At 44.8% G+C, this 22,642-nt stretch overlaps 1 protein-coding gene across 4 annotated transcripts in view; it reads right to left on the bottom strand.

Moving 5' to 3' along the window:
- The window catches only part of apaf1 (apoptotic peptidase activating factor 1), a 272,699-nt gene that overhangs the window by 175,886 nt on the left and 74,171 nt on the right, over positions 1-22,642 (bottom strand). For all 4 annotated transcript variants that reach the window (XM_038811297.1, XM_038811298.1, XM_038811299.1 and 1 more), the window contains exons 8-11: positions 22,336-22,574; positions 12,800-12,967; positions 7,372-7,503; positions 1,673-1,786 (exon numbers count right to left, since the gene is read on the bottom strand). In XM_038811297.1, the coding sequence (XP_038667225.1) occupies positions 1,673-1,786; positions 7,372-7,503; positions 12,800-12,967; positions 22,336-22,574 (653 nt within the window). The remainder of the gene's footprint in view (positions 1-1,672; positions 1,787-7,371; positions 7,504-12,799; positions 12,968-22,335; positions 22,575-22,642) is intronic.

Raw genomic sequence — 22,642 nt, 5'->3', positions numbered from 1 at the left:
ATGATCACTTTTCACTTCTCCTAAATTTAAAGTTATAATCCCAAAATGTCATTAACCTCATAATTGTAACAGTAGCATCTAATCTGCACACTACAAGATCCCATACTTGGCAATGAGATAAATGATCAGGTAAATGATAAGGTTGGTTGAAGTCTAAATATTAGTCAGGATACCTAGAGAACTGTGGCGCTATCCTTCAAATAATGTCTTGGGGGGTCTTTTCTTGTCTCCCCGAGAAAGCAGACAGGGACTTTGGTTTAATCTCTTATCTGATACTTCACAGCACTCCCTTAATATCGCACTAAAGTATAACCTAGATTATATACTCAAGTCGACCTAATGTCACTCCTTCAATGTGTAGCCATCTAAAATGGACACCAGTATACAAAATGGAGAACTGCAAAGACTGCAGGGAAAAACGGACATAGTCCAGGACAAACAGCTTGCAGAAGCTTTCAACAGTGAGACACTCGTAAAAACTGGTTTCCCCACAGCTGCAGAGTCCAGGCAGCGATGTTAATGGGAAAACGATCGGCATACTAATGAGGTGATACCGGACAGTCCCAGATACAATAGATACATTTAAGTATCGATTGATACTTTTCTATAGCTACCCAGCCAGGATGGCGCCAGAGAAACCAGAACAATGAGCCCTAGGAACCGCCCCAGCCATCGAGAAACGACCCCAGGATAGGGGGGTTTGAATCATATCGATTGGGAAAGACCCAATCGATCCCCAGCAGGTGAGAGAGCCCACCCCAAGGGGCACGGACCTCTGGGGACCTATAAAAAGAAGGTCCCGCACATGGTTCTGTCTGTTGCATCCTGACTCCGGCCTAGGTCTGTTGCATCCTGACTCCGGCCTCCAACTCCAGCCTCCAGATCCTGTCTTTCATCACCGGCCGTTGAGCAACAGCCATCTATCAGTAAGTGCCAAAACGACGATCGTTACATGACCCAGGCATTGCTTGTACTCTTGCAGACTATTAGCGAACAGAAGTTGCAGACCAGAAAGGAACAAAGGCCTTGTCCCCTGACCTTGCTTGTTCCTACTTAGATAAGTATTAGTCTTTTAGTGTGTGCAGGAGTATTTATTATAATTGCTATAATAAACTCTAATTGTTTTGGACTTACTAATCGGTGTATGACTTTATTGACTTGAACTTGACCTTGATAACTTGTGACGGTGTCTCTTACGGCACCTGGCGACTCCAGAGCATAGAAATAAAAAACAGAGCCAAACAAGTGTTAAGCACACTGCCTCTATTGGAGGAGTGTTAAACACACTAACTCTGAACGACCAACAAATGTTAGTTACGAATGCTCTCAATGGAGCCTTTGCTGTATTTCTGATCAAAGCTGCTCAATGATTGGAAGCACAAGATAATTCTACAAATACACAATTTAGAACAACAGCTAATGGCAAGATATAAACAACAGAAAATACGGGAAATACTTAGCAGATCGGGAAGTATCGATGGAGCGAGACAGACAGATTCTCTCTGACCAAAAATGTTAACTGACTGGCTGAGAATTGTTTTTCAGATTTCCAGCATCCACAGAAATTTACTATGGTAATTTGACTTGAACTGTTCCGTAAACAGCTCTCCTCGCAAAAGTTTAGCAAATGTTCCCATATGCAGCAGATATCTCAAGTCTTTGTGAAACATACCTCTTCATCCAGTATGTGCCTGTACTCCACAAAGTCATTTATCAACTGGGCCGGGCCCATCAGTTCGGTCTTGGCCTTTATCCAATCCATTGAAAACAAGAGTGAATAGAGTTCCTGTAAAAAAACATTCAGAACATTTAGCACGTTTTTATCTGATAACACAAATGTAAACTAGAATCCATACTCTGGAGATCAAAGGGCAATCCACAGTATTATTTGCCAGGAAGACAACGTATGAAGCACAAATTTCTATTGAAAATGTTCAGATTGACTAAAAGGGCACGGGACAAGAATCTAAACTGCTGCTGGTATTCAGAGCTGTTCAACCAAGATGTACAAGTTTAATCAATTCTGCGCAGTTAAATGGGGCAACATGCATATTGTACTCCATTTTATTTGGAGGTATAAACAGGGATTACTGGCAAGATCACCTAATCTGGGTTTGGTCTCCTGAAAGCTAATCTCAGAATGTTACCAATTTAGGTCATCACTGAAGTCATAGTCTATAGCATCTTATACTACCAGTTGAATCATAGAATTTACAGTCCTGAAGGAGGCCATTCAGCCCACTGAGTCTGCACCAGCCCTTAGAAAGAGCACCCTACCCAAGCCCACACCTCCACCCTATCCCCATAACCCCACCCAACCCTTTTGGACACTAAGGGCAATTTAGAAAGGCTAATCCACCTAATCTGCACATTTTTGGATTGTGGGAGGAAACCCAAGCGGACATGGGGAGAATGTGCGGACTCCGCATAGACAGTGACCCAAGTCAGGAATCGAACCTGGGACCCTGGAGCTGAAGGAGTACATGTGATGACGACTTTCACAGGGAAGGGAATAAACTGGCCCTAAAAAATGCACAAGATTTTATTACAAACATAAGCCATTGGAAGTTTCTCACCCTGACTCTATTTAAGTAGGCTATATTTCAATAGGCTATATTTCAATAGACTATAAGCAAGATCATACTTTTAATTAAGTTCTAACTACTACAGTGTACGGTGTAAAAAGTAGAAGGGCTCATCTGTATTCATTATATTTCATAGTTATCGGAAAAGTTGAAATCACATCAAAAGCTATTATAGGTTTAAGATTTCTGGTGAAAAGCATTACATTACTGAGATTCTAACTCTGAAAAAGCAAATTTATTAATCTATGAAATGAGGAGTTCAGGACACTAACTTATTTGAAATACCAACTCAATTTCTAGCAGAACATTTCCATGCAAAAATTATCTTCTGCTGTAATGTTCACAATCATCTCCATTTGAAGCATGCAGACAGATTTTTCCATTAGGAAACTGAATTGAAAAAGTTAATCATATAGAGAATTTTACTCAATTAAAGATCCCACTCGAGATTACATTAGATGCCATCCTTTTTTTCAAAATTGTATTTGAACCTTCTTTTGCAAAACCACTCATCAACTCCAACTGAGAGATAAAAAGAGAGGTGTTGATGGGGACCTTCTCCCAAGCCTCTGATAAAAGGGCCTTTCAGTTGGTTGCTTAGAATATGTCACAATTGCTTCATAAAACTTTATCACCTTATTATCTCTCTACACTAGAGGAAAACATAGTAGCTGTCACTTAGTACCTTCAACATGCCAGAGGATATCAACTCAGCCTATTACAAATCCATACCGAAACTTACATTTTTATGATAATGTTTATATCCATTTGTTGCAAAACTGGTGGATGTAATTACTGTTACAACATAAATCCAGCGCACAATTGACGAGCATTTAAACTTCTAGTTTTAATAATGCCATCTCACGAATAGACAAACATGAGGCAAATTAGTTTAAAACTTCTCTTCCTCGGCTAACTTCAGAATAATTCAGAAAATTAGGCAAGCAGGTATAGAACATAGAACAGTACAGCACAGAACAGGCCCTTCGGCCCTCGATGTTGTGCCGAGCAATGATCACCCTACTCAAACCTACGTATCCACCCTATACCCGTAACCCAACAACCCCCCCTTAACCTTACTTTTTAGGACACTATGGGCAATTTAGCATGGCCAATCCACCTAACCCGCACATCTTTGGACTGTGGGAGGAAACCGGAGCACCCGGAGGAAACCCACGCACACACGGGGAGGACGTGCAGACTCCACACAGACAGTGACCCAGCCGGGAATCGAACCTGGGACCCTGGAGCTGTGAAGCATTTATGCTAACCACCATGCTACCGTGCTGCCCTTGTATGTTAAATGTACTGAGAAAAACACCACACATTCTGATGAGACAAACACTCAAATGGGTTAATCTACACAATACCAGACTTCCGCTGATGGGGGATGTGCTGAGCAGACGCACAAAAGGTGGCTCTCTTAAGAACCCAAAATTAGGCTCTTTTACCTAAATTAGCCTGCTAGAATGGGAAAACGCATCTCCTAACCCTATCCAACAACATCATAAGAAACGATGCAGAGCAACACTAGTTCCAGAGTCTGCAGAGACAAAAAGCTGCAACAGCCAAGAGAAGCGAGCGATCGAGATGGTGGACGCACGAGGCAAAGGAATGCAAGCCACACCAGAACGAGAGGGACCAACAAGCCACACACGGGGCTCCCCCTCACCTGAGGCTGGGTGGAAGAGGTTCCTCACCAGGGAGCTAAGGAAGAGAGAAAGATTGACATTAAAGCGACGGTCAAGGTGTTGTGTACCCCTCCTGTTATCAGGCGCTCTCTCCCTTCGGTGGGAGATGCGCCGTGGTCCCCTTCATTCGTACCTCCTGGCTCTAGCTTTCCCGTTAGTGTGGTAGCCCCCCCCCCCTTCTAGGGTTGGTTTTAAGCTAACACTTCGCCCACTACTACGCTTCCCCCAGTTTTTCCTCCTCCCCCCTCTCCTGCGATCCGCTGCCCTCGTCCCTTCCTTTCTACATTTGGGATCCCAGGTTCCGAGTGAGGTGGTGCAGTCCCACGCAACGTGTCTCTTAGGTAATTTTAGTTCCTTCGGATGATACTTTCACCATTGCCTTGGTTGCTGTCTTCCCAGCTCATTATCCTGGACGAATTTGTCTGCATCCGTAGGGGCCGTGAAGTAATGCTCCCTTCCCTAGAATATGATCCATAGCTTGGCTGGGTACAGCATCCCAAACTTCACCTTGCTTTTGTACAGAGCCGCCTTAGCTCTGTAGAATTCTGCCCGGCACTTGTCCAGGTCTGCCCCAATGTCTTGGTGAATCATGATCCCCGCCAGGCAAGCACTCTACCAAGCCCAGTAGTAACAGCCACGCTCCACACATGGAACCAGCTAAGGCAACCCTTCGGCTTGACTGAAATGTCCACCATGGCCACTATCTACAACAACCATAGGATCATGCCACCACAATGGATATCACCTTTGAGAGGTGGTTAGGGACGATGAGGGATTTCTGCATGGATGACAAACTAGCGACGTTAGAGGAACTGATAGAGAGGCTGCAACCGCCTAAAGGCAACGAACTACGACACTTAAAAATCAATAATTTCCTCCGTAAGGAGACGACAACATACCCACGGACGCCAAGACACTCAAATGATAGAGGAGCTGTTAGACGCGGGTGACTAATGAAGGGGGAACTGCGGGGACCTATATGGGCAACTATTAGAACAGGCACATTCCCCGCTGGACCAGACACGGGAAAAATGGGAGGAAGAACTAAGGATAGAAATAGGGCGGGGACTCTGGAGCAAAGCACTGAACAGGACAAACTCCACCTTCACATGCGCAAGGCTAAGCCTAATGCATCTGAAAGTGGTGCACAGAGCACACCCAGCCAGAATCTGAATGAGCAGGTCCTTCTCAGAGGTGGAGTACAAATATGAACAGTGCCAGAGAGGCCCAGCCAACCACACAACATGACCATTATTGTTTGGTTCGCTTTTTTGTAATCTTTTAATAAAAATCATTAAAATTCCAATAAAAATATTTCCATTTTAAAAATCTGTACGATACCAGATCTTGCATTGAGAACAATTACACTAATCTGTGCATCAACAAAGATTAATTGGTTGAAGAGCCAGGCCGTTTCATATCCTCCTCACAGGTGCCTTCTGGAGGGCACAGTGCTGGATCAGATGATGACAGCAAATCAAGAGCTCACAGAAACTCTGTGGCAGCTGCCAGCCTGGTGAACAGCGAGAGCCATTCTTTTGATACCAGTCGTAAAATCCAAGCCAATAAATCAATAATGGTTCATTTCAATAAATCAGTTTCACTTTCTAACAAAATCCAACATTTACAAAAAAAAATAACATTAAAAAAACATTAGGCCAAAAATCATTATCCAGGGCCTTGAAAGCCTCTTGCAAAACTGGGGGACAGAAGAAGAACTAAAATTTAAATTCATCAGCGGGTGTAATCCCATTTAAGTGCATTGCATTATTTTTCCCCCAAATGGCCCATTTTAAGTTCCAATAAACTATATACCTAGATAGTTAACTAAACTCTGCGAATATAAATACCAAAATTTTAAAACATTTTTAATATGTTTACGCAGAAGTAAAACTGGCAACATGACACTGTTTTAATACAGTACAGCACTAACACATTCGATCAAAGGATTCTACGAAGAAGAAACCCAAACCGATGGGACATGCTGAGCAGGAAACAAATGCTAGATGACAGGGGGAATGGAGGAGGATGATCACATCAGGCCACTTTGATTTTTACACATTTGCAGCTGTTTTGAGGAGGCATTGACAGATGCCTGGAAGCTGGTAGACTCTAGTTTGGATTTTTCCACAGCAACAGAAATGGGAAGAATAGCTCAAGTTGCACCCAATAAAGCTGGTAGAAATTACCAGCTTTAAAGAACAAATACTTCATTTTTTTTTTGTGGTTCACATGTTTTAAGTGTTTTTAAAAGATGTCTGGAATTTGCGTTCCTCCAATTCTTGCCTTTTTAGCCATCTAATTTTAATCATTCCATCCTGAGGCACCATCTTCAGCTGCTGAGGCCGCAAGGTCTAGAATTCCCACTCCAAACCTCCTCCTGTAAGACAGTCCTTGCAACTTATCTCTTTCCTCTCCTAATATTACCTAATAAGGCTCACTATGAAGCTCGGTGTGAAATTTAGTTTGATACCATTCTTGTGCAGCACCCTGGGGCATATCGCTATGTTAAGGGCACTATATAAATAGAATGTGGCGATGGTGGGAGCTATTTGTTCAACAGTGCCTTGAGAAACAGCAGATGATATACTGCGACAAGGATGGAAAAGCAAAATGGGATAAAGAGCGATCGTTAGTATGTTGAATTACATAAGCCATGTTACAGCAAGATTATCAATTCATTACACAGCCTAACCGCATAGGAGATGGTGGAACAGTGAACGGAAAGCTTCCTCTGAACAACCATACCTAATCAGTGTCGACTTGTGTAGCCACTTTTAAGTAGGTTTTCTCTCTACGGGTGGGACCCCCCCCCCCCCCCCCCCCCCCCCCCCCCCACACACATTGCATGCTTTCTGGTGATGGAGGTAGCTTGCCATTAGTCACCAGTGAGATCTTCCGGTCCCGTCGATGTCTACAGCACTTTGCATGGCTTATCCACCCCGCCATTAGGGAACCCACATTCAGCGGGATCTAAAGGGTCAGAAAATCCCATCCATAATGTTCCTTCTGCAATTCTCAAACTGGAACAATAGTCTTTAAAATTTCCGTTTACAGATTATGACTAAGGTAATTGTAGAGTCTTTTGAACTAACCTTGTCCATATTTGCTTTAGCCATATGGTTAGCCAGAAAACTGTACCAATACATACAATCTTCATCAGAAGGTGATGGGAACCGTCTTTTATATTTCTTCTGATATTGGCAAACCATTTTTGCATGCAAGTCCTGTGAGAAAAGCAAATATTAACTGAAGCCAACTCAACAAATAATTTCAAAATATTTTGAAAAATCACAATAAATCCTGTAAATAGATAAACATCCCTTGCACCTATTTCTTGGTGGACTCTGGTTAAGTATACATATGGGGGTCACATGGCAGTTGTGTGCCACAACTGCGATGTTCAGGTAGGAGTAGGCAGAGAATGCACCGCACATAGTCCATTCATCGCTGTCAAAAATCGAGTGGTCTGACCAGCAGTACTTTAAGGGGTCCGAAAATGTTTAATTCCATGTATCCAGGAACAGCAGAAATTGGAGACCACTATGCCAATCTGACACCATCGCCCAATCTCACTCCACTCACAATCATCTTCCAGACCTTTTTGCGACTGGCGAGATGCAGCAAGGCAGCAATCAACTGAGACCCAAAACAAAAATGTTTCGGACCTTCTGGCACAGGCTCTGGCAGGAGTTGAAGTAGGTCTGGACAGGTGATATTATTTTAACTTGACAATCTTTAAGGAATTTTCACAATATGTTCATGGTAGTAAGCTAACAAGATCAAGGTGCCATTGGGCACGATTCTGTGGCCGGGTTGCGCTCAAGTGAGAGCACAATGCGGCCGGAGAATCCCGGATGAGGCCTGCAGAGAGCCTCCCGACAGGCTCCACGCTTAATGGGATTCACCGAAGTCCGCAAGATGTTGGAGTCGGACCTCTACCTCAAATAGGCATGACCACACAAACGTGGACCAGGCGGAACTGTACGGGAGGTCTCCTGGGCCATCGGAGCCCCCGAATGGTCAGGGTAAATGCAGGGTGGACCCCTGGAACATGGCCATCCTGGCACTGCCCAGCTGGCACCCTGGCACTGCCACCCTGGCACTACCAGGCTACGAGTTCTGCCTGGGTGCCAGGGTGGTAGTGCAACGGTGCCTGACTGCCAAGGGCCAGGGGACGAGGGGAGCCATGCCCACGAAAAGAGGATGGAGGCAGGTTTTAAGGGCGGGGAAGTGCAGGGGAGGCAGGTAGGGGCCTTCGGGAGTTTGAGGGGTGATGAGTGGGTGTCCTAGAAGGTGCTGTAAGGGGGCTTGGAGGTGACTGAAGGGATAGTGGGGTTGTCCTCACTTGGGGGGAGTGTGGGGTAGTGTCCATTTGTGTGGGGAGTGGCAATGCCCATGGGGGGGGGGGGGGGGAACCACAAGCTCACTTAAACATCGTGGCACCCTTTAAAAATGGCAGCCCGATATCTGAATTCAGTTCCTCAGTGTTAAAAGAAATTCGAAGTGTGGGCTAAATCAGTGAGAAACTCCCCAGGGTCCAAAAAAGTTACTCAGTGTCATTGAATAGCGGTGAGGAATTTGGAAACTCACTGAAAAACACATCACAAATTAATTTAGACCTTTTCTCTGTGTGGCATCCCTGGAGAAGGGTGGCGAATTCGAAAAACTGATTAGTCTAAAGTTTGCTCAAGTCCAAATCATGCTGTTTGAGAGTTGGAACGAATCAAGTTGTGCATTTAAATTTTACTTTCTATACTATATTTCTCAATTAGAATATATTCAGTCTAGAAGTTCTGCACCAATAGCCTCATGTTTTACTTTATTACTCCATCTTTCAATAAACCTTCTAATTTCACAACTGAAGTCTTATGGCTTCCTGTTATGGTTAAATCCTCGAAAAAGAACATTAAATATTGGTAAATTAATTCAGGATTGGATTCCGATGCACAAATTACACATCCCAGAATCTTAATCAAAAAATCTTATTGGAGGCGCAACCTATCCATTGCTTTCACACCCACTTCAACTAGAAGTAAAAGATCAGCCCCGCTGCGCCTCTTGTTGACCAAGAAAGAAATTGTAATCTCACAATTATAATGTGTAAACAATATCCAAAATAGTCGATTCGAGCAGGAAACCATCGATCCGCTGTCGGGTGCCCCAGCAGCCCAAAACACATCCATACCCACCATCACAGCTACCGAAGTCAGATCTGCCTTATAGAAAGTGAACCCCCGGAAGGCGACGGGTCCAGACAGGATCCCTGGTTGTGCACTCAGAACCTGCACGGACCACCTGGCAGATGCGTTCGCGGACATCTTTAACCTGTTCCTACGCCGCTCCGAGGTCCCCACCTGCTTCAAGAAGATCACCATCATACCGGTTCCAAAGAAGAACCGGTAAGAATTCTTACAACACCAGGTTAAAGTCCAAAAGTTTTGTTTCAAAACACCAGCTTCCGGCACACTGCTACTTCCTCAGGTGAATGAAGAGGTATGTTCCAGAAACATATATATAGACAAAGTCAAAGATGCAAGCCAATGCTTTGAATGTGAGCATGTGCAGGTAATTAAGTCTTTACAGATCCAGAGATAGGATTGTCGCGCGATGTCCGTTTCTCCGTTGTCACATCCGTTCCTGCAGCGTACAAGGTAGAAGACGTTGTCCGAGTCTCATGAGTATGTACCTCGTACCTGGTGGGTGGTATTCTCACGTGTAATCGTGGTACCCATGTCGATGATCTGGCACATCTTGCAGAGATTGCCATGGCAGGGTTGTGTGGTGTCGTGGTCGCTGTTCAGAAGGCTGGGTAGTTTGCTGAAAACAATGTTTGAGGTTGCGCGGTTGTTTGAAGGCAAGTAGTGGGGGTGTGGGGATGACCTTGGCAAGATGTTCATCTTCATCGATGACATGTTGAAGGCTGCAAAGAAGATGTTGTAGTTTCTCCGCTCTGGGGAAGTACCGGATGACGAAGGGTACTCTGTCGGTTGTGTCCCATGTTTGTCTTCTGAGGAGTCAGTGCGGTCTTTTGCTGTGGGGCGTTGGAACTGTCGATCGATGAGTCGAGGGCCATATCCCGTTCATACGAGGGCATCTTTCAGCCTCTGTAGATGTCCTCGTCTGAGCAGATCCTGTGTATACGGAGGGCTTGTCCAAAGGGGATGGCTTCTTTAATTTGTTTAGGGTGGAAGCTGGAGAAGTGGAGCATCCTGAGGTTATCCGTGGGCTTGCGGTAAAGCAAAGTGCTGAGGTGACCGCCCTTGATGGAGATGAGTGTGTCCAAGAATGCAACCGATTTTGGAGAGTACTCCATGATGAGTCTGATGGTCATACTCGTGCGACTCGGCCAACGTTGTCTACCTCATACGCCGCAGGAAAGGATGTCCCGACGCGTGGTACATTGGCAAGACCATGCAGATGTTGCGACAACGGAGGAATGGACATCGCGCGACAATTGCCAGGCAGGAATGTTCCCTTCCAGTCGAGGAACACTTCAGCAGTCAAGGACATTCTGCCTCTGATCTCCGGGTAGCGCACTCCAAGGCGGCATTCAGGACGCACAACAACGCACAATCACCGAGCAGAAACTTGTAGCCAAGTTCCGCACACATGAGTATGGCCTCAACCAGGACCTTGGATTCATGTCGCATTATTCATCCCCCACCATCTGGCCTGGGCTTGCAAAATCCTACCAACTGTCCTGGCTTGAGACAATTCACACCTCTTTAAACTGGGGTTAGCCCTATCTCTGGATCTGTAAAGACTTAATTACCTGCACATGCTCGCATTCCAAGCATTGTCTTGCATCTTTGACTTTGTCTATATATATATATATATAAATATATATTTATATATTTGTTTCTGGAACATACCTCTTCATTCACCTGAGAAGGAGTAGTGCTCCGAAAGCTAGTGATTTGAAACAAACCTGTTGGACTTAAACCTGGTGTTGTAAGAATTCTTACTGTGCTCACCCCAATCCAACGCCGCTATCTCCACATCAAAGAGGAACCAGGCAGCGTGCCTCAATGACTACCGTCCAGTGGCCCTGTTAGTCATGAAGCGCATCAACTCCATACTCCCAGAATGCTTAGATCCACTGCAATTCGCATACCGACGCAACTGGTCCACTGCAGACGCCATCTCCCTGACCCTACACTCATCCCTTGAGCTTCTCGACAACAAGAACTCCTACATCAGACTCTTATTTATTGACTACAGCTCCGCCTTCAACACTATAATCCAGGCAAACTTAATCAAAGCTCCAAAACCTAGGACTTGGCTCTTCACTCTGCAACTGAACCCTCGACTTTCTGGCCCACAGACCACAATCAGTAAGAATAAAAAACAACACCTCCTCCACGATAGTCCTCAATACCAGGGCCCCGCAAGACTACGTACTTACCTCCTACTATGCTCCCTATACACACACGACTGTGTGGCAAAATTTGGCTCCAACTCCACTACATGTTTGCTGACGACACGACCGTAGTGGGTCGAATCTTGAACAACGACGGGTCAGAATACAAGAGAGAGATGGAGAACCTAGTGGAGTGGTGTGATGACAACAATCTCTCCCTCAATGTCAGGAAAAGCAAAAAGGTGGTCACTGACTTCAGGAAGCAAAACATTGTACACACCCCTGTCTGCATCAACGGGCTGAGGTGGAGATGGATAACAGCTTCAAATTCCTACGTGTGCACATCACCAGAAGTCTCTCCTAGTCTACCCACGTCGACGCTACGACCATGAAAGCTTAACAGCACCTATACTTCCTCAGGAAACTAAGGAAATTCATCATGTCCACATTGACTCTTACCAACTTTTACCGGTAGACCATAGAAAGCATCCGATCTGGATGCATCACATTCTGGTATGGCAACTGCTTAACCCAAGACCACAAGAAACTTCAGAACACAGCTCAGTCCATCACACGAACCTGCCTCCCATCCATTGACTCTATCTACACCTCTCACTGCCTGGGGAAAGCGGGCAGCATAATCAAATACCCGTTCCACCCGGCTTACTCACTCTTCCAACTTCTTCCATCGGGAAGGCAATACAAAAGTCTGAGAACACGCACGAACATACTCAAAAGCAACTTCTTCCCCGCTGTTACCAGACTCCTAAACGACCCTCTTGTAGACTGACCTGATTACTACTATACTCCTGTATGCTTCACCCAACGACGGCGTCTATGTATTTACATTGTATACCTTGTGTTGCCCTATTATGTATTTTCTTTTTATTTTCTTTTATTTTCATGTACTAAATGATCTGTTTGAGCTGCGGGCAGAAAAATACTTTTCACTGTACCTCGGTACACGTGACAATAAACAAATCCAATCCAATCCGATCCAACAGTCTATACTATCTCATGTGATACTCATACACATTTGCTACAATACTTGCAAAGTTACAAATGATAATTTCACGCAGAAGCCAAATGTACAAAATTAAGAAACAAGAACATGATCAAAGGGAAAGAATAAGTTAGATATTAAGATAAAAAAAATCTACCGGAAGTCGATTGCGATTCTGTTCAGTTAGGAAGTCCAATTGGAGATCATGCAGATAATACTGAAAAGATTTTCCATTGCGGTCACAGAATAGTAACGATTTGTTGACAAATACTTGTAAGATGTCTTCGACTTCTTCGGTATCCAACTCCCACAGAATGCACAGAACCTGATCCGACATGAAAATTTACAGCAATAAATGAAATTTACCATAGAAACAACTACTTGTATTTTTATAGTGCATTTAACATAGTAAAACATCCCAAGTCATTTCAGAGCAGTGTTAGTAAACAAAAGATGACACCAAGCACATAAGGAGATATTAAGACAGATGGCCAAATGCTTTGTCAAAGGGATAGGTTAAAAGAAAAGCCTCAAAGAAGGAAAGGGAAGTAGAGAAAAGGTGAGGCTTAAGAAGGGAATTCCAGAGCTTGGTGCTTGGGCAGCTGAAGGGACAGCCTCCAATGGTGTATCTATTAAAATCAGGGAATTTCATTCACGGAATTGGAGGATGAAGATACCTCCGCAGCTTGTGTGGCTGGAGTAGATTACAGAGATGGAGCGGGGTGAGGTTATGGAAGAATTTGAAAACAAGGATGTCAATTTTAAAATTGAGGCAGTGTTTAACAAGGAGCCAATGGGGGTCAGTGAACTGATGGGTGAACGGAAATTGTTATTATTGTTTTTCAGCAACTGACTGTGTGAACATTCCTCAATGCAAAGTGCTTTCAAAGAGTCATCAATAATATTTCCCATTTTCTTCAATCAGAACTGGCCACACACTTTGTGCCTTATGAAGCTATATGATGCCCCAGTGTTTGGATCAAAATCAATTAAAACTAATGCATGCAGATGTAAAAACTTCGAAACTGATTTGGCTGGGAGCATGTCTGCGTCAAAACATGTGCATTTGTTGAATATTTGAACTTGTATTATACAAAATACAGGAATAGTATGCAAGGGATCAACGACAGACACAATGTTCTTTGCAACAGAAAACCTTTGGTTCAGGCTAGACAACTTGATCACACATAAGGATGTTCAAAGTCCCATGTATTTAATAAAACCAGGGTGTTACATTGGCAATGACAAAGCTGTTTCAGGTTCAAAGATTGGCTACATTCAATACTGATGAATGGAGATTTGTTCGAATGAAATTACAAGGTGTGAACGTCTGTCACTTTTATTTCAGGAGCCTGTAAGGATCCCAAATCAATGAGATGTGGAGATAGACCAAACAAAGAAAGACCATCACCCCCTTTTAAAACAGCCTGAAAGATGAATGAAGTGTATTGGAAATTGTACATTTACCCAAGTTTACCAAAAGACCAGGAGGATGTGGATTGTGTCTGTGCTTTCTGAATGACAGTTACATTGTGACCTTTTAAAAGAGGTTCGGAAGATTGATTCACTGCAGTCCTCAATATTTAATAAGACCTTAATGACAAGCAGATTGTGTTCTGATGTAACAATTATATTGAGAATCCTCGAGGCAAACAGCTGCAAGAATGTACAGCAGTTAGCAAACAAAGTTAGGCTGTCATGATCCCAGCTGATGTTACCGCTGGACAAGTCAGATCCCAGGGTGGAACTCAGCATGATAGATTCTATCTTTTATTTGTTTAAATATGTGGAACGGGGCCACTGAGCAGCGTCACTGGAGTCAGCTGATGTACATTTAATAAAAGAACACAAGATTAACTATATACATTACTCCTTTGGGTAACAGGTAGCACTTGTGAAGTGAAGCTACTTCAGGAAGTGTCGACCCCGCCTTCCAGGCACCCGAGCTCAGCTGGCTCTGGCTGACAGCATCTGGTCAGTGCCCCTGCTCAGGGATACAAGCCCAACTACTTGTGGGCATCTCGGGAGGGACTGAAGCTAATGGAGTAAATCCGAGAAAACACCCTTAGCAGTTAAAGCTGCCAGAAGCACCATGCAAAGAACAACTGGAAACTATGCAAACGACTACTGGCAACTTCCATGCAGTCGTATTCAGCTGGTTTCTGACACCGGAAACATCAGAGAAATGTATGACGGCATCAAGGAAGCTTATGGGCCAACCATGAAGACAACCCCTAAAGTCTATAATAGAGGGGAAAATCACTGACTAAAGCAAGCAAATGAACCGCTGGATGGAGCACTACCTAGAACTGTACTCCAGGGAAAAGATTGTCACCCATGCCACCCTTAATGCAGTTCAGCCTCTGCCAGTCACAGACAAGCTGGATGAACAGCTAACAGAACTGGAGCTCAGCAACACCATTGATTCTTAAATTGATTAAATTGAATGGGAATGACGGCATTACCCCTGGAATATTCAAATATGCCAAGCCAACTATACTCTCAAAACTCCATGACCTGCTTTACCAGTACTTGGATGAGGAGCAGTGCCACAGGACATGTGCGATGTCCTCTATAAGAACAGGGTGCCCATGTTGACTGCAACAATTACCGTGGAACCACCCTCCTCAGCACAGTAGGGAAAGCCTTTGCCGAGTCACCTTAAACAGACTTCAGAAGCTGGTTCACCGTGTCTATCCTGAGGCACAGTGCAGCTTTCTTGCAGAGACCCACTATCGACATGCTGTTCTCTCTTCACCAGCCACGGGAGAAGGGTTGCGAACAATGGAAGCCACTCTACGTCGCCTTCATAGATCTTGCCAAATGCCTTTGACTGCGTCAGCAGATGTAGTCTCTTCAATTTATGAGCGAAGATTGCATTATTACTTCGTTCCACGACAATATGAAAGGCGCAGTCCACAATGGTGCCTCTTCAACCCTCTTCCCCATCTTGAGCAGCGTGAAAGAGGGCTGTGTCCTCGTACCTGCACTGTTTGGGATTTTCTTCTCACTGCTGCTCTCTCATTCATTTATGTCTCCAGGAGAAGGAATTCTTTTTCACAAAAGATCAGACGACAACCTGTTCAACCTTGCCCGCCTTAGAATGAAGACAAAAGTATGGAAAGTTCCCATCAGGGAACTCCTCTATGCTGACGATGCTGCATTAACATCTCACACGGAAGAGTGCCCGTAGAGACTTATTGTCAGGCTTGTAGCTGCTTGTAAAGAACTCAGCTTAACCATCAGTCTCAAGAAAACAAACACCGTGGGATAGGATATTAGAAATGCTCCATCCATCAACACTGGTGACCACATTCTGAAAGTGGTCCAAGAGTTTAACTACTTGGGCTCAACCATTATCAGTAATCAGTCTCTCAATGCAGAAATCAACGTGCCTGCTGCTAATTGACCTTAGTGTCCAAAAAAGCTTAGGAGGAGTTCGGGTGATAGGGTGGAGGTGAGGGCTTAAGTGGGTCGGTGCAGACTCGATGGGCCGAATGGCCTTCTGCACTGCATATTCTATATGCAGGTGACCAACAGGGTATGGGAAAATGGCATACTCACACAGAACACAAATGTTTTTGAGTGTTTCAAGTCTGCGTCCTTAGTATCCTGCTTTACTGCATTGAGGCCTGGACAATGTATGCAAGCCAAATATGACACTTCAACATATTCCATCTTCACTGTCTCCGACGAATCTTCAGCATCAGGTGGCAGGACCGCATCTCCAACATCAAAGTAACAAACATCCGCAGCATGTACGTCATACTGAGCCAGCGTCGCTCGAGATGGCTTGGACACGTGAACCACACGGAGGATGGCAGGATCCCCAAGGGCGTATTGTACAGGGAGCTCGCCACCTGCGCCAGACCCATTCGCCGCCCATCCTTTCGCTTCAAAGATGTCTACAAACATGACATGGACCACAAGTGTGGGAGCAAGTTGCTAGTCACCGCCAGAGCTGGTGGACAGCAGTGAAGGAGAGAGTGAAAAGCGGCGAAGAGAAGAGATGCAGCAAGAGGCAAGACATGAGAACACACCGCAGAGAGAGCCAGATGCTTCCAAACCAGTGACCCATTGACGTGCATCCATTGTCTCTCGAGACAGGGAGGCCAAGAATTACTCCTCCACCCAACTATACCTTTATAGATATATACAGATTTGAAAGGATAACACAAGTTACAAGATCTAATTTATACTCTCATGTTCTCAGTAAGTACACAGTCCATGTAAACCAATAGGTGAATGTGATCAGTAATCCCACTCTCTGAAACCAAATGATGGATGCCACATAAACAACTTTGACGTCGCAGGTCTGCCGGAGAGTGTCGAGGGCAGGACGTTGGGGCAGAACTGGCCAAGCACCGCGCTGAGTTTAATGCAGCCAAAGCGGCCCTGTACCAGAGTGGAGTGCAGTTTGGAACACTGTACCCTGCCAAACTGTGGGTAACCTTCCAGGGGAAGGACTACTACTTCACCGCACCGGTGGAGGCAGACGGTTCATGCACAGACACGGGCTGGGAAGGCAGCAGCAACAGTAGAAACAAACTGTGTGTAAAGAACAGAAAAGGACAATTGCGTGGGACAGAACTGCCTCGCTTTCAAACTAACTTTAAGTCCCAGGAAGGAGTTGGTGAACGCAGTAAGGTGCAGAGATAGGTGATGGAAGAAGGAGGAAAAAAAATAAAGGGTGGGGTGTTTAAGGATTGCTTGCTCCGGGAGGGGGGGGGGGGGGGGGGGGGGGGAAGAGGTAGACATGCCCAAGAGGGGGACTCGGGGACAGGAGGGAGGGGAGTGGGTGGGTAGAATGCTGGCTATGACAGATCGCACATGGCGGCAGTGAAAACAACAATTCCGAGAATGACCATCTTTCCGCTCCCAAACAATGGGAAGCCCGGGAGTGCAGGGGTACAGCCACATGGTGAACACGGTGACCACGTCATATTGTGTGGCTCCCAAACAAAGGGAAACCCTGGAGTGCAGAGGCGCTTCCACAAGGTAAGTATGGCTGACCAAGCAGGAGACGGGTGGGGAACAAAAGCCTCCCCCCATCAAGATAGTCACTGAGAATGTCAGGGGACTCAACGGGCCAGTGAAAAGATCCAGAGTTTTCACCCATCTGAAAAGTTGGAGGGCCGATGTTACCTTCCTCCAGGAGACACACCTAAGGGAGAAGGACAAATTGCGGGTAAGAAAAAGCTGTGTGGGTCAGATGCACTATCGTGTTACGGAACGAGGGCGATGTGGGGGGCGTAGCCATACTTCTAAACAAGAGGACAGTCTTCACGACAAGTATGGGGGTGGGTCAAGGAACCGGAAGTGGAGTGGGTGAGGATGGAGGAGGGTTCTTGTGCGGGATCATCCCTCCGAGCACTGGCACAACCCCACTCTCATTCCCCCCCGGCCAGATGCTCGAATATCCCAGTGGCATGAGCCATGCTCTGAGCGTGGGACCAAATGAGGCAGCACTTCGGTCTAACCAAAATGTCCACCATGGCCCCCACCTGCAACAACCACAGGTTCACTTCCGCAACAATGAATGCCTCCTTGAAAAGGTGGAGTCAGGCCGAGGGGACTTTGACGGTTAGTGACATGTGCACGGGTGGTAGGGTAGAGACCCTGGGGAAACTCGCAGAGAAGTTCCAGCTCCCAAGAGGAAACGACCCCAGATATATTCTGGTCAAAAACTTCCTCTGCAAAGAAACAACAACGTTCCCCCAGATCGCCTGCCAGAGAATCCTGACGATCGACAGCACCAACCAAGGCTCCAGACTGGCTGTCTGACCTGATGGAATTTCTCAGGCTGGAGAAAATAAAATTTGACATCCTTGGATCGGAAGAGGGTTTCTACAGGACATGGGAGCCGTTCATCAACTTGTCCCAAGACCTGTTCGAAGTCAGCAAGAGGGGGGGGGGGTTAAGTGGGAGACACGGGACAAAAGCCTCAGAGGACTGGTTCGTAGGTAGGTTAAAGCCCAAACCAAACTGTACATAAGTGTCTGTAAATACGTGTCTTGGCCATGTTGAAGATGATTAAATATTAAGAAAAGTACACCTGTTTAAGGGGGAAGGGGGGTCACAGCCACACTTGTTGTTGGGGTGCTCATCAGTTATGAATATATGTGTTGGTTTAGCGTTGGTTTCGTAAAATGTTGGTTGAAAAATAGGAATAAAAATATTTTAAAAGATTAAAATAGCTATTTTGTTCAGTTGAGCTTGCAGGAAAAGATAAATAAAGTCTGATGTTACATTGAGATAAAATGGATCTCATTTTTTTGATTTGAAACTTGAAATGGTTTCAGCCCCGTGATTGGCTGGTGCTTAGCAACCTGAGAGTCCATGTGCGGTTCAGTCTTCCACACACACTGCACGGAGAAGTCAAGAACTTGAAATTCACAGCTGAAGAAATGTTTAATGGACTATTATTAAAGCTATAGCAGGCATTTCTGCTGGATGAAGGCAGAGGGAGAATTTGCATTGTATAATGCTGCCTTGTACTGTGGGCTCTCACCTAGCTAATACTATCATAGAATTATAGAATTTACGGTGCAGAAAGAGGCCATTTGGCCCATCGGGTCTGCACCGTCCCTTGGAAAGAGCACCCTACTTAAGCCCATGTCTCCACCCTATTGTTGTAACCCAGTAACCCCACCTAACCTTTTGGAAACTAAGAGGAAATTTAGCATGGCCAATCCATCTAACCTGCACATCTTTGGACTGTGGAAGGAAACCGGAGCACCCAGAGGAAACCCACGCAGACACGGGGAGAAAGTGCAAAAAGTCAACAGTCACCCGAGGTCGGAATTGAACCTGGAGCTGTGAGGCAGCAGTGCTAACCATTGTGCCACCATGCCAATATGTGTAATACCTATACGGTGGTTATTTTAACCATGCAGCTCTGGCCTAGCAGGTGATATTTGCACTGATCCTCGGATGAATTCCAAAAACCTGGGTGTATGTTTACTGTCAGCCAGCGGTTGCGCTCTCCAACAGAAATACTGAAAATACCTAGTTGGTCAGATAGCATTTGTTGAGAGAAACAGAGTTAGATCAATGGCCGTTCATCAGAAGGGTTCTGGTGAAAGGCCACTGACCTGAAACGTTAACTCTGTTTCTCTCTTTGCAGATGCTGCCTGACCTGCTGAGCATTTCCAGCATTTTCTGTTTTTATTTCGGGTTTCCAGCTTCTGCAGTATTTTGCTTTTACATTTCCATACTATCAAAGGTGCTTCCCCACAAGAGTGACATTGATCACTTATTGGAAGTATGATGTGAACATTGAAAAGGATGACGAACTGAAAAATTAACCATAATAATATTAAGTGGAAATTCAGCTGAATACACTTTTCATTTAAATAATTTACTACTGATGTTTTTAAAAGCCATTTTCCTTTGATCCATTTGCAATTTGCTACCACTTTCCAAAGGGCTGTCAAAAGGATTGATGTAATCAAAGTCCCGTTGCTCATTAAAACAAAATTTAAAAATTATTTGGCACAGTAAAGTAATATATTTCTATAAATATTAATGGGTAGTATTTTACAGATAGTTCTGCTCATCCCACAACATACCGTATTAAACCACTAGTCATTATCACAGCTTCCTGGTCTAATGCTGCCATCTGTAAATGAGCATCACGGGGGGAATCAATAGTTTTGTGTTCATTTCAAATATCCCTAAAAAATAATAAACTGAATATGCCAAAGCACATTTTAAGCTACTGTAATAGCAATCAGCCAATTTTTTTTCATTCATTCACTGGATATTGGCATTTTTTGGCAAGGCTGGCATTCATTAGCTACTCCAAATGACCTGATGAGCTGCCTTCTTGAACTGCGATGTGCGACAGACACACTAGTGAATATGCTTCCCATAGGGAAGTTAGATAAGAGAGTTACAGCATTTTATCCATCAATGATAAAGGATTAATGGTAATGTATTTCCAAGTTAGGATGGTGAGACTTGGAGGGAAATTCTCAGCTGGTTTTCCCATGCATTTTCTCAGTAGTAGAGGGAGCATTTGGAGAACCGGGAGTGAGTGAGTTGCAGCAGAACTTCCAGTCTCTGACCCATGCTTGTCACCACAGTATTTACCTGGCTGCTATTGCTGTTTCTTGATTAAGGGCGATCCCCAGGGTGTTGATGGTGGCGGACTCGACAATATTAACATCACTGCATTTCAAGGGGAGGTCGTTAGATCCTCTCCATTGGTGGAAACGGTCATCATCTGGCACTTGTTTGGCACAAATGTTACTTGCCATTTCGCAATCCAACCCTCGAATGTCATTCAGGTATTACTGCATCCAATACTGGCTGCTTCAGCATCGGAGATGTTGCGAATAGAACTGAATACTGTATGTTCCCATTCCAGAATTTATGAAGGGAGATCATTGATGATTGCTGAAGATGGTTGCGCCTTGGGCACTGCATTGCGGGGCCTGAGGCTGAGCTGATTGCCTTGGAATAGACGCAACAATTTCCCTTGTGCTCGGCATGATTCCAGCCAGTGGGGAGCTTCCCCCTCCGCCCTTCCCGATTCCCCTTGATTTTAACTTTTAGTTAATGTGCCCTGATGGCACAGTCATTCTCACCTCATCGCTATTGATTGGTTCAAAGCTGTAATGAGGTCTGGAACCAAGTGATCCAAGCAGTTATTGCTGAGTAATTGCCACTTGATAGTACAGTGGACAGGCCTTTCATCGCTTTGAGACTGGCGGAGCTATAATTTGTCAGGTTGGAATTATGTGTGCATTGTGGGGAGGACATACATGGACAATTTTCCATTTTGTCAGGTAGATACCAGTGCTGTTGCTGTATTGAAGCAGCTTGGCTGGAGACATGGCCACTTCTGGAGCACTCCAGCTGTGATGCTTTCGAGGCCCACAGCCTTTGCGGTTTCTAGCACTCTCAAGCTGTTTCTCAATATTACAGGAGTGCATTGAACTGACTGAAGACTGACACCTACAATGGTGGGGAGCTCAGGAGGAAGCCGAGCTGAATCATTCACTTACACATTGATTCTCAAAGGAACTCCACTCCAGATTTCATTACAGTTCCCATGTTTATATCTTGTCCATCAGTAAGAGCGATCCATAGAACCAGGCTTTCTAGCATCACATACATATCAGACATCTGGGGAGGATGATGATGGGGATGGGGATGCTTTAAACAGCCACACCTCTGGCATGGCTGGTGGCATAAAATGAATCTGCTTATATACTAATCGCATTAAGTACATGTGTATTTCCTATCATTTGCCTTGTCGGAACACTGATTCCAAGTTCAACAGATCAGCCAAAGCATCCAGTATTTACAAGGCAACAGAGGTGCCCCAATGGTTTACTTGAATTGTTGCCATTGTAATTTAGAATGTTGCTAAAGCAAAGGCACCGAGAGCAGCAACCAGGAATTTACTGATAAAACCTTCAAAAATATTCAGGCAGCTCAAAGGCAGCAAGAGCCTGATGCAGCACTATTTCTGGACCAGAGCTCCCTGGCAGAGGTCAAGGGACCTGGCCTTAGCATGCAAATAAGCCAAGGCCAGAAAGCTGACCAGGGCAAACTAAATTGCCAACCTCCATAGCCATAACCAATCAAAAGACTCAATTTCTATAAACACGTGCATAAATGAACAGGCAGTAGAAATTAAACCAATCAGTGTTGAATTTAAGATACAGGTTTCCATAACCTTACCTTAGTTGACACTTTCACATCTTTTTCAAGCACAGAGAGGTCCTTGTAGTATTCTTTATAGTCCTCCTTCAACATCTCAATGCTTGCTGCCATGGCCTCATCAAGTGCTTCATAATCGTAGGAGGAGGATTTGCGAATTCTTTTGAATTGTTTGCTCCGCAGCTGCTTGAGGTAATAGGCCCACCGTTTTGGAAATTCTCGCAACAATGCACCGATCAGGGAGACAACGAGAGGAGAACCTGCGGAACATTAGTGTGCATTTCTGTTTGTCTACAAAGTTTCTTTCAAAAATATCAAGTAAATTTAC

Source organism: Scyliorhinus canicula, chromosome 11 (genome assembly GCF_902713615.1).
Source record: "Scyliorhinus canicula chromosome 11, sScyCan1.1, whole genome shotgun sequence".
In the NCBI taxonomy this organism is placed as follows: Eukaryota; Metazoa; Chordata; class Chondrichthyes; order Carcharhiniformes; family Scyliorhinidae; genus Scyliorhinus; species Scyliorhinus canicula.
This window is presented reverse-complemented; position numbering and strand designations above follow the sequence as displayed.